Source organism: Monodon monoceros, unplaced genomic scaffold, assembly GCF_005190385.1.
Source record: "Monodon monoceros isolate NGI ecotype Baffin Bay Population unplaced genomic scaffold, NGI_Narwhal_1 Super_Scaffold_12, whole genome shotgun sequence".
Taxonomy (NCBI): Eukaryota; Metazoa; Chordata; class Mammalia; order Artiodactyla; family Monodontidae; genus Monodon; species Monodon monoceros.
The window spans coordinates 123,520,713-123,535,996 of record NW_021703768.1 but is presented as its reverse complement, the minus strand read 5'-3'; the positions used below and the strand labels follow the sequence as shown (position 1 = coordinate 123,535,996).

The 15,284-nt window shown below is 43.1% G+C and overlaps 1 protein-coding gene across 4 annotated transcripts in view; it reads left to right on the top strand.

The window, feature by feature from the left end:
- The window catches only part of PPP2R2B (protein phosphatase 2 regulatory subunit Bbeta), a 452,968-nt gene that overhangs the window by 23,395 nt on the left and 414,289 nt on the right, over window positions 1-15,284 (top strand). For 2 of the 4 annotated variants that reach the window (XM_029216991.1, XM_029216989.1), the window contains exon 1: window positions 618-1,096. The exons of the other annotated variants lie outside the window; for them this stretch is intronic. In XM_029216991.1, the coding sequence (XP_029072824.1) occupies window positions 1,018-1,096 (79 nt within the window). In that variant the 5' untranslated portion in view covers window positions 618-1,017. Of the gene's footprint in view, window positions 1-617; window positions 1,097-15,284 lie in introns of those variants that run through there. 4 annotated transcript variants of the gene reach the window in all.

Here is a 15,284-nt window from a genome sequence, read left to right as displayed (position 1 = left end):
CCCTCTCCCTCTCCCTCTCCCTCTCCCTCTCCCTCCCCCTCTCCCTCCCCCTCTCCCTCTCCCTCTCCCTCTTCCGCTCTCCCCTGCCCTCTCATTTGCAATCTCAGTGAGAGTTTTGGTAAAGTTGTATAATCCTTGCATCAACTTACTGGTTACATATTGTCATATGCCATCAGGGTGCACGGCTTGGTGAAGGGCCAGTTCACTTGGGTTTAGTCTGTATTCTTGTGCTGTGGCTTTAAATTCGTACAGCAAATAACTCAGAACCAAGTTATTGCCTCGGTGTGAGTGCTGGCAGGAAAAAACAGCCGTAGTGGAGCACAGGATCTGTCTGTGTTAGCCCTCTGTCACCGACTACTCAACCCAGCTTTTGGCTTCACCTAAGTGATAAATGGTCCTATTGTTTGGGCTTCATATTAAAAAAAATAGAACTCAATCTAGATTAAGCAAGGACAGAGACCCATTTCATTGCACTGTACTTTAATATTCCTGAGACCCATGGCATTACGGGTGGCTCTTTTAACAGCCATCTCTCTCCAGGGCGGAATACTAAGCTGTCTTTGTTTCATCTGATCTTTCAGCTAAATAAGAGATGGTCACTTATCCTCACGACTCCCATATCCTGCTGGATTTCTATTGCTGAAAGAAACTGACCACACGGGAAAAGGGAGAGGTTTCAGGCAGGGCATTTCAGCGTGTGTTTACAGGCAAGACTGACTTACTCAGCAAATCCTGCTCGGAGGAGCTGCAGCCAATGAAGAGGCTATATCCCGGCTTTCTTGGGGGCTTCTGAGTTTGAGCTGCATGCAGAAATGTAAGGCAGTGCTTCCTGGCGCTGATGGCAAAATGGGACCCATCTCCAGTTATTCCTTGGGCTCCCCAGCTTTGCAGCACTGGGAGCGAGCCTCCATAAACATGTGGGTGATGTAGTCAGCTTTAAGGGCCGAGAGAATCCTTATGGATTCAGGAGACTGGTTTTTTATTTAGATTTTTTTTCTTTTTCCTTTTTTTTGGAAGATGAAATGCTTCTCTCGTTACCTGCCTTACATCTTCAGACCTCCGAATACCATCCTCTCTTCCAGCTGCCACACAGAAGGTACAGACCAGAGAGGGAGAGCATCTGGGTGGGTGGGAAAAAGTGGGCTGGTGTCTGACTTCCCACAGGCTCTGCTGATACTGCCTTCTGTAGCTACTAGATGACTGTCGTGCCCGGCAAAAGCTTGTATCTCACAGACTTAGATCTGCTTCTAAAATCAGTCTGTCTTCTCCAAGGAAAGTATTTTCTGAAGAGCAGGATGATATTGCAAAGGTGATCTCAGAACTGATACAACTGAGTAGAAAATAATTTAGAAATATTTTGCCAATTTCCCTTGTTCTCCTTCACATGCAAACAAGTAACTGGAACTAACGTTAAAGGGGGAAAAAAATTGCTGTAGATGCTGCCACATACATTTATCCAAGCTCTCTGTTTTGTCACTGTCCTTTTAATAACTTGGTGTATGCCCAAGAAAGCAATTAGCAAAATAGAGTGAGCTTATTACTGTATGACTGTGGAGCGTTGGTTGTTGGATTGATTTGCTCGGTCTGTACTTGGCGTGCAGGACAGGAAGATCGCAGCTGAATTTCAGTGCTTGCTGGAAATGTGGTTTGTGGGGTCCTAAGTTGATACCTTAAGGCGAGGGTGAGCTGAGTCTTGTATGAACAGTTCCCCAGTTCCTGGTCCTTTAAGGCACCTCCTCTGCTGCCCTCTAACCCAGCATGATATGCACACATGAGGGGGGAGTTTCTGTGTGCACGTGTGTGTGCCTTGTAAACATTCTGGCAATTCCCTTTCAACTAGGCACAGCAGGTTTCAATGTTCCTAGAGTGACCAGCTGGACGTGCATCTTCTATGTGTGATTTGCCTGTTTATTTTGATCTGACACATCCTTGGAAAAGAGCAATTTCAGGAAGAGCCACTAGCTGGCTGTTTTTCAGCCTTAGGGGCTGTCCTACAAGCGGTCCTCGATGGAAGAGGGCTAAGGATGGTGAGGAACGACAACTCCGCCTCAGGTCCAGACACACTCTTCCAGAACTGAGCTGGTGAACAGCCTGTTCTGAAAACCCACCCTCGTTTCTCATCCTCACAGGAGGAGCCTGGGACTGGGGGCTGTGTATATAAAATGAGAGAAGCCACGTATTATACCACAAGGTGCTTTTTAATCAGTACCCCCCAAGAAAAGGGAGTAGAAGTTTGGAATCACCCTTGAATTGAAACTGAGGATGGTATTTTCCATAGACGTTGATATTTCATAGATTTTTTAAAAATTGGATATTTTCTTTAAAATTTTATTAGGGACTAAAGGAGGTGGCCCATTGAGAAATCTTTCTTCCCTCATAGAGAGAAACTTAGCCAGTCCCTACATGTGTTGGGGAGAAATAAGGAGTAACATGGATAGAAATCTCCAGGGGAACTTTCCAAATGCAAAGGCTTAAACTCATATAGGAAGCTGCCTCAGTCGTTTCTGATTGGTCCCCTGACCTCCCCTCCCAGCTAAAACTTTGAGAACCCAAACACTTGGTCTATTCAGTTGCTGTTTTGTATATGAATCAAAGTAAAGACCCTGCCTAATCCAGACAAAACACCACCAACACAAGAACTTTCTTGAACTGTGTTTTTAATCAAATTTAACTGATTTATTCCATCAAAACGGAACCCCCATTTTATTCATGTCAAAGCAAACAATCTCTGAATCACCAACTATCGTCAGTTAGGGGTGGGAGTGGGGAGGCTTGTCTCTGAATTTGTTGTAAACCTATTGAAGACAGTGGTCCAGGAAGATAGCACCTGGCAAACATTAAAATCAGGGATGAGGTGTAGGGGCACAGTAGTAAAGGCAGGAGTTAAATACCAAGCGGCCAGGGCCAAGTCCCTTAATTGCTCTATGCCCAACTTCATCTCTAAAATAGAAATTAAAAGACCTACTCCCAGGACGTTAAGAATTAAGTGCGATAATTAAAGTTCTTCATAAAGCTTGCTACATGAAAGACGTCATCACGTTTGAGTCCCACACACCACGCGCTTTCTTAGATATTCAAGTCTCTGTTATTTACTATACTGTCTTAAGCAAACAAGTGGTTTCCTCAAGCACATCACAGTGTCACTAGAAACTTGTTACACTTACTTAGAGTTTGCGGAGAAAAAGATGTCAGAATGAATCTGAGTTTGTGTTTTTATATTGTTAGCAATCATGTCCCTCTGTAGTCTATTGTGGAAAAGTTATGGCTGGGAACTTCATATTTTATTTCATTGAAAAAGTCAAGAATGGATAACTTGTGTCTGTCCCTGTGAAAATCAAATAAATCCAAATGACCCACATCCTCCCCTGAAGAGTAATTATGGAACAATTCTAAGAGCTCTAGCAATTCCTGGGCTGCTTCGGGGATGGAACCGTCCTACTGAGAAGACTAGCATTGTCCTCTCAGCTTTGCCTTCACTTTGTTTTCTCAACACAGGAAGATCCTGGGCTTCGAATCCTATCTCTACCATATGCTAACTGGGTGATGTTGGGTAGTTCCTTTACCTCTCTGAGCCTAAGTGTCCTCATTTGTAAAACATGCGAAGAAATACATTCAGAATGCCATACGCAGGGTGGCGGTGGTGACGACGATGATGATAATAACCAGACTGCACTTGTATTTACGACCTCTAAGGCATTATCTAAGTGCATTATATACAGGAACACATTGTACATAGGGTAAATCACCAATATGTAACTCTTATGTGAATGCCAGTTGTTTTAAATATTGTGGGTTGGGGAGCTTTTGGTGACCATGCTTGAGGGATCTGCTTTTATTACCGTGCTCTACTTTAACCTGAAATAAGAAGACACAACCAGAAAAAAAGGACAGCTAAATAATGCTGGTGCACAAACAGCAGAAATAGGGTTTTGAGAAGACAGCGACTGTATTCCCTTCTCTATGGACCTCATTAAGTGCGTACATAACTCCATCGCCCTGACAGGAAAGGATTCATTCAGCAAAATGGCTTCAGGACTAGAGGAACAAAATCCCAATCACAGTCAAAAAGAAACCGTTCTAGACAGGACAGAAGGGACGGGGAGACCCACAGGAATGAGAGACCAGTGAGGTATGAGGAACCTTGCCTAATGTTCTCCGATGGACCTAATTTGGCACCTGACGTGGGAGGGCCTTTATTGGGGTTATCTTACAAATTAGTAGAGGCACTTTCTTTTCCTAAAGCGTAATGTGCTTTGCCACATGCCATATCCCGTCCCTGAGTTGTCTGGTCATGGTTCCATGCTGCAAACCCTGTTCATCCTTTAAAACTCAGTTTCAGTCAAGTCTTTCTAGAAAGACTTCCTCAACAACTCCAAAGATGGAGGTGTTATTATGAGTCACGTAAACCACAGTAACAGTGAGAAGAAGAAATGAGAGAGGAGCAGTAGTAGTACCACAAACCCTGTGGATCACTGGCTATGTGCTGAAGGCACTGGCCCCTCACACAACCTCTTGCGTCCGACACCATTATCTCCGTGTTATAGATGAGGAAACTGACACACACCAACTTGCCCAGAGCCATGGTTAGGAAAGTGGCAGAGCCAAGACTCAAGTCCAAACAGTCTAAATCACAACTCAGTGCTCTTGCCCCTACATCGCACATTTCCTTCTGAGGATCAGTGTGAGAATAGCCTTCAGGTTTACACTGAAACAGTCTATGTCCATGTCTGTCTCCTGGTGGCCCGGAGCAGCTTGGGCACGGGGATCCTACCCTCTTCATCTTAAGTCTCTGAAACCTGGTTTGTACAGAGCTTGACTGAGTAGAAGCTCAAGAAATTCTTCTTAAATGAAGGACTGAATGGCAAAGTGAATAAATACACTTACCTGTCTTCTTTCAACAATGCTCCTTTAAGAGGAGGAAACTTTCTTAAGCAAAATATCTTCCAATGACACCCAAAAGTAGAGCTGCTGGAAGTCTCCACACACACACACAAGAAAAAAATACACAATTTTCTAGCTCTTTACCTTTAGAAGTAAACCTTGCAGTGTTTTCCATTTGCTAGGCACAATTCCACTGTGTGTGTACATGGATAAAGGTACAGGTGCGTCTGCGTATTCCTCACAATCCTATGAGGTAGGTACTGTTACCGTCCTCATGTGTTAAACATGAGGAAACCAGAACACAGAGAAGTTAGGTAACTTGTCCAAGGTCACACAGCTATTAAGTGCAAGGGCTAGGATTAGAATCCATGTAGTTCGGTTCCAAGGTACATGGCTAAGAAAGGGTGTTGCTCTATTTTGTGCCTTTTTATGTACTTATGGAATTCTTATATTTCATGTTTTTGGCTTTCTCTTCGCAGTCCCTTTCACGTATTTAGAACCAACCCACTTTGGGCCCGCGTCCAAATGCACTTCTACCCGCAGTGTTCCCTGACTACTCATTTTCTCATTGTTACAAATACACACCTACATTGAAAGTCTTTCCCAAATGCACGTTATGATTCTCCGTAACAAAATTTCATTACATCACCTGAAGGGGCTATCGTAAGGATTAAGTGAGACAGAATCTTACATTGTTTGACACTGCTTTACATTTAAAATTTGCTTTCCATTTTTACATACAATAGATGAACTGTCCCCGCTTTCATCGAAGGCCAGCGAGCCAGCCAGCCCTCCCCCTGTGAGCTGGATCCCACCGCTGACCCCTACTCAAGCCCCTCACTCCTGCACTCGGCCCCTCTCCCTCTGCTATCACCAAGTCTTTCCTTTCCACAGGATCTTTTGTGGCGGTCCACAAACATACTGTAAATCATCTCACTTTAGGTAGTCATGTCCTGATCCTGTATCCCCCTCCAGTTGCTGCCTCATTCCCCACTCCCCTTTTCAAAAAAATGCCTTGAAAGGGTCCTCTATACACAGTCACCCTGTCTTTTCCTCCAGTCTGCTCTTTCCATCCCTCCACCAAAGTGGCTCTTGTGAGAGTCACCGGTGGCCACCTCATTGATGAATCCAATCATCCTTTCCCAGGTCTTAGCAGTGTAGGCACAGATGATCAGTCCTTTTTTTTTTTTTTTTTGCGGTATGCGGGCCTCTCACTGTTGCGGAGCACAGGCTCCGGACGCGCAGGCTCAGCGGCCGCCATTGGCTCACGGGCCCAGCCTCTCCGCGGCATGTGGGATCCTCCCGGACCGGGGCACGAACCCGTGTACCCTGCATCGGCAGGCGGACGGACTCTCAACCACTGCGCCACCAGGGAAGCCCAGTGCTTCCGTCTTGAGAGGGTTTCTTGTCTTGGCCTCAAGGCCCATACTTGCTCTCTGTTTCCCTCTCCCTCACGGCTAGTCCTTCTCAGACTCCCCTGCTTGTTCCTTATCATCTTCCCAACCTGTAAATATTGGAGCCCAGGGCTCAGTCTTCTTAATCTATGCTTGCTCCTAGGTGATCTCATGCTCTTAAGTATCATCTATTCAGTTTATATCTCTAGCTTCAACCTCTCCCTAAAACGCAGACTTGTACATCTAACTGCCTACCCAATATTTCCACTTGGACGTCCAACAGAGATTTCAAAACAGAGCTACTGATTTCCTCTCAAGAAAAACCTGTTGGTCCAGCATTTTTCTCCAGCTCAGTAAATGAGAACCTAATTGCTCAAGCCCAAAACCTTGGAGTTGTCTTTGATTTCCTTCTATCTCTCACATCCTTCTAATTCTACAATAAATCCTCTTGGGCTTAAACTCCTAAAAATTATCCAGGATCCAATCACATCTTACCACATCCATCACTCAAATGTTTCTTTATCAGAGGCCTTTCCTGGCCTTCCTATCTAAAATAAAATGCCTCACCCCAGTGTTCATAGCAGCACTATTTACAATTGCCAAGCTATGGAAGCAATCTAAGTGTCCATCAACAGATAAGTGGATAAAGAAGATGTGGTACATATACACATAATTGAATACTAAGCCATAAAAAGGAATGAAATCTTGCTATCTGCAACAACACGAATGGACTCGGAGGGTATTATACTCAGTGAAATAAGTCAGACAGAGAAAGACAAATACTGTATGATTTCACTTATATGTGAAATCTAAAAAAATACAACAAACTAATGAACATAACAAAAAAGAAACAGACTCACAGATATAGAGAACAAACTAGTGGTTACCAGTAGGGAGAGAGAAGGCGAGAGGGGCAATATAGGGGTAGGTACAAACTACTATATATAAATAAGCTACAAAAAAATATAAATAGAAAAATAAAAAATAAAATAATGTACAAGGATATACTGTACAATACAGGAATATAGCCAATATTTTATAATAACTATAAATGGAGTAGAACCTTTAAAAATTGTGAATCAATATATTGTGCACCTGTAACATATTGTACATAAATTATAGTTCAATAAAAAAGAAAGGTTACAATGTAGCCAGATGGAAAAAAAAAAAATCTCTCTCTCACACACACATATACACAAACACACAGTCCCCAGTTACCTTTACCCTGCTTTATTTTTACTCCATAGCACTTACCTTTACCTGACATGTTATATATCCATTTACTTATTTGTCACCAGTCTTGTCATGCTATAGAGTATAAGCTACATGAAAGCAAAGGCATTCTCTGTTTTGTTCATTTCTGTGTCTCCAGTACTTAGAAGAGTTTCTAGCACGTGGTAAGCATGGCATAGATGCTTATTGATTGAATGAATGCATTTATATGAAGTCTTAGTGATAACGTGGAAAGAGTGAGCTCTGAAATCAGATGAACCTGAGTTCCAATCTCAGAACTGATAATTACCAGCTGGGTGACCTTCAGTTACTTAACTGCTATATTTCCTTCTCTAATAATAACATGTCCAAGTATTATCATGAAGGTGAAAAAATAATGTTGGTAAACACCTTGCATGATGCCTGTGAATATTCAGTGAACTGGACTTAATGTTATTATTTTTTGCATCCCGCACTGCATTTCCACAGCTGTCACATATAGACATTAAGGTTCCATGTGGATTGAATATATTTACATAGCTAGCATTGTTTGTGGGTTTGTTATGTGCCAGACTCTACCTTAAATACTTCATAGTTCCTACCTCACATAAATCTCACAAAAACATCACAAGCGTTGGTGTGTATTCTAACTTTACAGATGAGGGAACAAGGCATCGATTTATATAGTAACTTACTCAAAACCACACAGCTAATATGTGGTAGCTCAGGGTTTGCACCCAGACTGCCTGACCTCCAGCAGCCAGGCTCTTAGCTGCCCCATACCACTGCCCACAATATTCAGGCACTGTTCTCAGCACGTGGAAACTGAAAAGATTCATCCCTATTTTAAGAAACTAAAGGAGAGAGAAAGGCATAGGCACACAACCCTAACAGTAGGTTTTAGCCCTGGCCGTGCATGAGAATCAGCTGTGGCAAAGGCATGGGGCTGTCTCCGCCCCAGACTCTCTGGAAGTCGGCCCCAGGAATCCAGGTTTTTAAATTTCCCCCAGATGAATCTTAGGAGCAGTCAGAGGTCAGAAGCTGAGTCTGTGATAAACAACAGCCATGACTGAGGAACGTATTCAGAGCTCAAGGGAGGAGCCCTGGGAGAAAGAGGTTGATCACTTGTGGATCCCTTTGAAAAATGATGGACTAAAATCCTGCCGCTGAGAAGAGGTTGCTTTTGGTCAAGATGTCTGGCAGATAAATGGCTGTCCTGGGAAGATTCAAGGTCAGTGTCATCCTCTTAAACATTCAGTGGGCCTCTACTGTGCATTTGTCGGCTTCATGGTATCTATGAGTTTGCTTCAAGATGTTTTATTCAAGTATTGGCTAAACCATCTACCTAATATAGAGAAGGTTATTCAGTCTGGGGGGGCTTTAGTTTTGACATCTATAAAAAGGAGGATGAAAATGATGCACATACCAAAGAGTTGCTTTGGTGAGTAAATGTGATAATTCATACAAAGTGAGTAGTGTGGTACCCGTGCAATTTAAGAGTTAGCTGTTGTTATTATTAATATGATTCGTATTAGTGGAAGCCCCTGAAATCAACTCCTGCCTTGTGCGCTTTGGTATGATGTGGTGACGGGAAGAATCCTGGGTCAGTCGTCTGGACTAGGCTCTAGTTCTCTTCTGACATTGGTGTCTCTTGTGAAAATGGCTAATCCTGCTGTAACTCCCGGACCGGGGCACAAACCCGTGTCCCCTGCATCGGCAGGCGGACTCTCAACCACTGCGCCACCAGGGAAGCCCTCAAACGGCAATATAATAAAACCTGGTGGTGCTGGTGTGAAATTAAATGAGAGGTGCTTTGTGAAGTAGGTCCCCCTCTTGAGTCTCCACATATAAGATCACCTCACGGGGAACGGTAACCCCATTTTCAGGAGTTTCTAATAAAAATCCATAAGGAATTTGACAGTGGGTAAGAAATAGGAAGGACAGCACATAATGTTTAAATAAAAGCCAACTGGGCTCCAGGCACTCTGCATGTATTATTATCACATGGAGATAATTATCACAACAATTCTGCCAGGAAAGAAGCCTGGCCAGGTGAAGATACTGATGGAGGACTGGTGAGATGTGATATTTAGTTGGAAAAGACTTTGGCTTTGTAATCTGATAAACCAGAGTTCCTAACATGACTTCAAGTTATTTATCCTCTGAGTGTCTGTTTTCTCAACTGTGAAATGGAAGTAAATAATGTTGGCTTTTCATGTTTCTTGTAAGGATTAAAGATATCGAGCAGCATGTGCCTGGTAGCCACCTAATGGACGTCCCCTGTACTTGCTGTGACAGAATGTTTGTCCAGGTCTCACCAGTGGTAACACCAGGCTGGTTGATTCTTTCAACCTGTATCACCTTTTCTGGTGCTTGCCTGTAATGTACAGTTGTCAGTGTTGTTCTGATTTGTGTTTCTGAATTCATTATTTGTCCTTGTGCCCCAAGACAATTCCTTCATTTTGACTCAATTTTATAAATCTAATAGAGAAATCACTGGCGGTGAAATCATCACTGTTGTTAGAGTCTGGCCCGTTAGTTTTCTGAGTCATTGTTTCTTCACTGGCAGATTGAGCTGGGAGAAAATATGGGCCAAGATGACCAGGGCCTTTGTCTCCACAAGTGTCTGCAATAACACAGTTAGTAGGGAAAGCAAATGGGAGACAAATAAATTCAAAGGTGTGCCTGAAAGCCCTATCTGAATCCTATTGTTGTTACGTGGCAATGTCACTTACCTGAAAATGTTAGGAGCAAATTCATTAGTCAGTGAACCTCCTTTCAAGAGACATCATTAATTTATTTTTTCATTTATTTAAAAATACAAACACTTAAAGAATATATCTGTTATATGTCAAATATTGGCTGGGAAATGGGTTCACTGGTGGTAAAAATAAATGTGGTTCATGTCCTGATGGAAGACAAATGAACTAATCAAATGAATATAAACTGTGGCAAATGCTGCAATGGAGAGGGCATGGAACTAGGGCAAGGTCTAACAGGGGTTTGTAATGCACAGGAAGACCAGGACACTTTCCCTGAAGAAGTGTCACTTGAGCTGAGATCTGAAGGATGTGTAAAATTTAACTAGGCAGAATAAGAGAGAGAATCTTCCCTGCAAAGGGGGGAGCATGTTTTCAAGGTCTTGTCACCAGAGGGACATGGTGAATGTGAGGTCCTGAAGGAAGGCCAGTGTGGCTGGAGCACAGAGACCAAGAAGGAGTTTGGAGGAGACTGAGGCTCTGAGTGCTGTGACCCTGCATGTTCTGTGTTGTGAATGATGGAGTTTGGTCTTGATCCAAAGACCCACTGGAAATTATGGAAGGGTATGAACTTGGGGAAAGAAGCCTGGCCATCTCTGTAGCATGAGAAGACTGTTCTGACTGCTGTGAGAATAGATTAGAGAGGCGAAGAGGGGGTGGACATATTTTAAGGAGTTGGCCACTCAAAACAGAGATACATGGTCGCTTTGCTTGAAGCAGCCCTTATTGCTGTAGTGCAGTAGACTTGTAGGTGGTTCTATGTACGCCCCAAATTCCTCAAGTTGCATGTGTGTCTTATTAAAACAGTCTTATGAACACGGAAACCTGGCCATTGGCTTGACATCCAGACAAAGAAATTGTATTCTAAATGAGCAATGTCAGGAACACAGCAGGCTGTGTTTTGAAGAGGAAGTAAACATTCCAGGCATTGAAAAATAGAGTGCATTTCCTCTTCCAGACACAGCACTTGCAAAGCACGATATTTAGAAGGAAGAGAAAGGCTGTCTTAGGACAAAACCACTAAGAATGTTTTTATATCATGTTATTCAACAAAATAGCTGCTATATCCAAGCCTCTGGAAGGAACAGTACATATGCTCAGCTGTGTGTATTTATATATAAACAGCAAGGTGGCCCTCTCAGGGGACTGTTGGCCCAAAGTCAGTCTTAGGAGCAAAGGTTAGGAAGCCACGTCCTAACTTAATTATAAATTCATTCTTTCATGGTCCTCTAACCCAGATGATAGAATGTCTAAACTTGCGGTGGGAACCCCAAATGTAACATCCTGCAGGAGCCAAGTAGGTACCATTAACCACAAAGGCATGATATTGGCTATCGTGGAGTGTATCACTGTGTGTTCCAGCCCTGCCTAAAGGCAACACAATTTAGTTACAGACCACCTGTTTTCATCCCATCGGAAAGAATCACAGAATTTCCGTCTGGGAGAAGACCTCTGATTCAGGGACATTCGCAGGGTCCATGAACCCCCTCACAGCTATGTTCCTGATAACATAGCTATGAAAAGCTTGCTTCCTGCCCAAGCTGCCCATTTAACTTCAGAAGAGTGATGACCATGCCTCCATCTTTAAGTTGAGCTGAAATCTATTTCTCAGAACCATCAAGACAATTCTCCATGTGCACGAGGATGGTTTACATGCCGTGTACAGGCTTAAGATTGCCGTTCCCTCTTACTGTGATGTTCTTCGCCCAACCCCACTATTCTCTCCCTCACTTCTTTTAAGGCTTTGCACAAATGTCATCCTTCAGATAGGCCTTCCTGCCTACCATCTCTGAAAGGATGCGCCTCCCCGCACTCTACCTTGGTTTTACTTCATAGATTTGCTCACTGCTTCAGGTGTTAGATGTTTGCATTTGTTTATCGTCGTTTCCTCTCACTAGACCATAAACTCTATGAGAGCAGGCACTTTGAGCCTTTGCTCCCCACTGGACCTGGCACATAGGTGATGATAAATGGTGGTGGGAAACAAATGACAAATTATCACGGCTGGCAACAAGTACAGGCAAGTGGAGTGACCGCGAGATTTTGGCCTCCCTTCCGCTAACACAGTGGTTCTCAAATGCTAGCATACATAAGATTAACTAGAGTGCTTAGTTTAAAATGCACATCTGGGGGCTCACACACTCTCTGCTGAAATTCTGAATCAGTAGAGCCAGAGTGGAGCCCAAGAACCCCCATTTCTAATCCGCACTCCAAAACCTGTTGAGGAAGAAACCTCAAGTGCAATAATTCAAGAAACACTGTCCTAGGATAACAGAGTATAGATGATATAGGCAACACCACTGAATGTCACATGGTTTCCTTCCTCCCTCCATATCTAGCCCAAGATGCAGGAACTCTAGATTTAGCCTCAGGGAGGGATGCTGCTCAAGAGAAGGGGGTTAGGTGCCCTGCTTGTAAGCACCCTGATTCTAAATCTCAGTCGGAGTTTGCATGACTGCAGACATGCCAACGATGGGTCTTAGAGGGGAGCTCGGAAGCAAAGGGTCAACATTCATTTCCTCCACTGCCTGAGCACACAGAGCCGTTTTCCGAATGGCTGCTGCCGCCTGTGAGTGAGGCAGGATACCACCTTGGTCCTGGCAATCTGTGTCAAACCAGATGGATAGCTAGAGCTGGAGGAGACAGGGCAGCCGTGTTCAGAGCCCTAACCTCCACCTGGCAGAGAGATGAAGTGAACCATCTAAAAGCATACAGCTAGCTAGTGTCAGAGCTGGGACTGACACCCAGCCTGTGGCTTCACTGCACTGTTTTGGCCTCAGTGTCCCCTTTGAAAGTGGTTTGACAGTTCCTAACAATCCTGTGGATGTGTTAGAATGACAGGCTGATCTGAGTAGAGACTCTATATGGAAGTCCACGGAGAAAGCCCTCCAGGATACCCTGTAAAGAGTTTCCTTCCTTTCACACAGCAGACTTGTGTCTTGATAAGCCCTCAGGAGAGAACCAGCTTTGAGGTACTTTTCAGTGGCTGAGCGAGGTATGTATAACGAATGGGGCTATTTATAGTTTTTAAAAGGAAGCTAATTTTTCTTTGAAATTGGCCCTATTTACACACAGAATCAGCTGAAAAGACTATTATCTGGTATTAAGCTTTCAAGAATACTCTCATAAGTGCTATCTTCCCCCCATTGTGTACCTAATAAGGTTGCTCAGGACCAGGGTATGTAACATGTGTTCCTCCGTACTGTGCCTCTTCAGTGCCACTAAGTGATGGGCTGAACTTGACTGTGTAGAGCTCAGGGCTGGGACTATGGGGCAGTCAAATATTGCCTGAACCAATTCTCTTCCAATGTCTCCTACTCCCATCTCAGACATGCCACTGTGCCAACTTGCATTTTCCTCTTCCCCGTCTCACTCACCCAAGCGAAGTTGGTTGTACATGCTGGGAACAGCCTCCTCCAAATTCACTTCATTTGTACTCATTTCCAGTCTTCTGTTTGGAAATTGTATTTTTGGCTCCCATTCAGATAAAGTCAAACTGAGATGATAAATGGAAACGATCCTCTGTGTGAAGCAGTGGCCAAGGCTTTAGTTACAATTTTCTATTGATCCTCAGACATGTTCTGGGCATCGTACAAAATAATTTTTTTGATACAGCACAGACCTCAGTGAATTGATTAAAGTTTGAGGCTCCTAGGGATACCCAACCTTCATTTTATAGAACCACTTCCCCAGCAAGACCCAGTTTTACAATGTGAAAGAATAAAGGCATCTTCCACTCTATATATTTTAGTTCCTTAATAGAAATATAGATCAATAGAACAGGATAGAAAGCTCAGAGATAAACCCATGCACATATGGTCACCTTATCTTTGGTAAAGGAGGCAAGAATATACAATGGAGAACAGACAGCCTCTTCAATAAGTGGTGCTGGGAAAACTGGACAGCTACATGTAAAGGAATGAAATTAGAACACTCCCTAACACCATATACAAAAATAAACTCAAAATGGATTAAAGACCTAAATGTAAGGCCAGACACGATAAAACTCTTAGAGGAAAACATAGGCAGAACACCCTTTGACATAAATCACAGCAAGATCCTTTTTGACCCACCTCCTAGAGAAATGGAAATAAAAACAAATAAACAAATGGGACCTAATGAAATTTAAAAGCTTTTGCACAGCAGAGGAAACCATAAACAAGACCAAAAGACAACCCTCAGAATGGGAGAAAATATTCGCAAACGAAGCAACTGACAAAGGATTAATCTCCAAAATATACAAGCAGCTCATGCAGCTCAATATCAAAAAAACAAACAACCCAATCCAAAAATGGGCAGAAGACCTAAACAGACATTTCTCCAAAGAAGATATACAGACTGCCAACAAACGCATGAAAGAATGCTCAACATCATTAATCATTAGAGAAATGCAAATCAAAACTACAATGAGATATCATCTCACACCAGTCAGAATGGCCATCATCAAAAAATCTATAAACAATAAATTCTGGAGACGGTGTGGAGAAAAGGGAACCCTCTTGCCTTTTGGGAGCGTAAATTTATACAGACACTATGGAGAACAGTCTGGAGGTTCCTTAAAAAAAATAAATTGAACTGCCATATGACTCAGCAATCCCACTACTGGGCATATACCCTTAGAAAACCGTAATTCAAAAAAAGTCATGTACCACAATGTTCATTGCAGCTCTATTTACAATAGCCAGGACATGGAAGCAACCTAAGTGTCCATCAACAGATGAATGGATAAAGAAGATGTGGCACATATATACAATGGAATATTACTCATCCATAAAAAGGAAGGAAACTGAGTTATTTGTAGTGAGGTGGATGGACCTAGGGTCTGTCATACAGAGTGAAGTAAGTCAGAAAGAAAAATAAAAACTGTATGCTAACACATATATATGGAATCTACAAAAAAAAAAAAAAAGGTTCTGAGGAACCTAGGTGCAGGACAGGAATAAAGACGCAGACATGGAGAATGGACTTGAGGACTTGGCGGGGGGAGGAGGAAGGGTAAACTGTGACAAAGTGAGAGAGTGGCACGGACATATATACA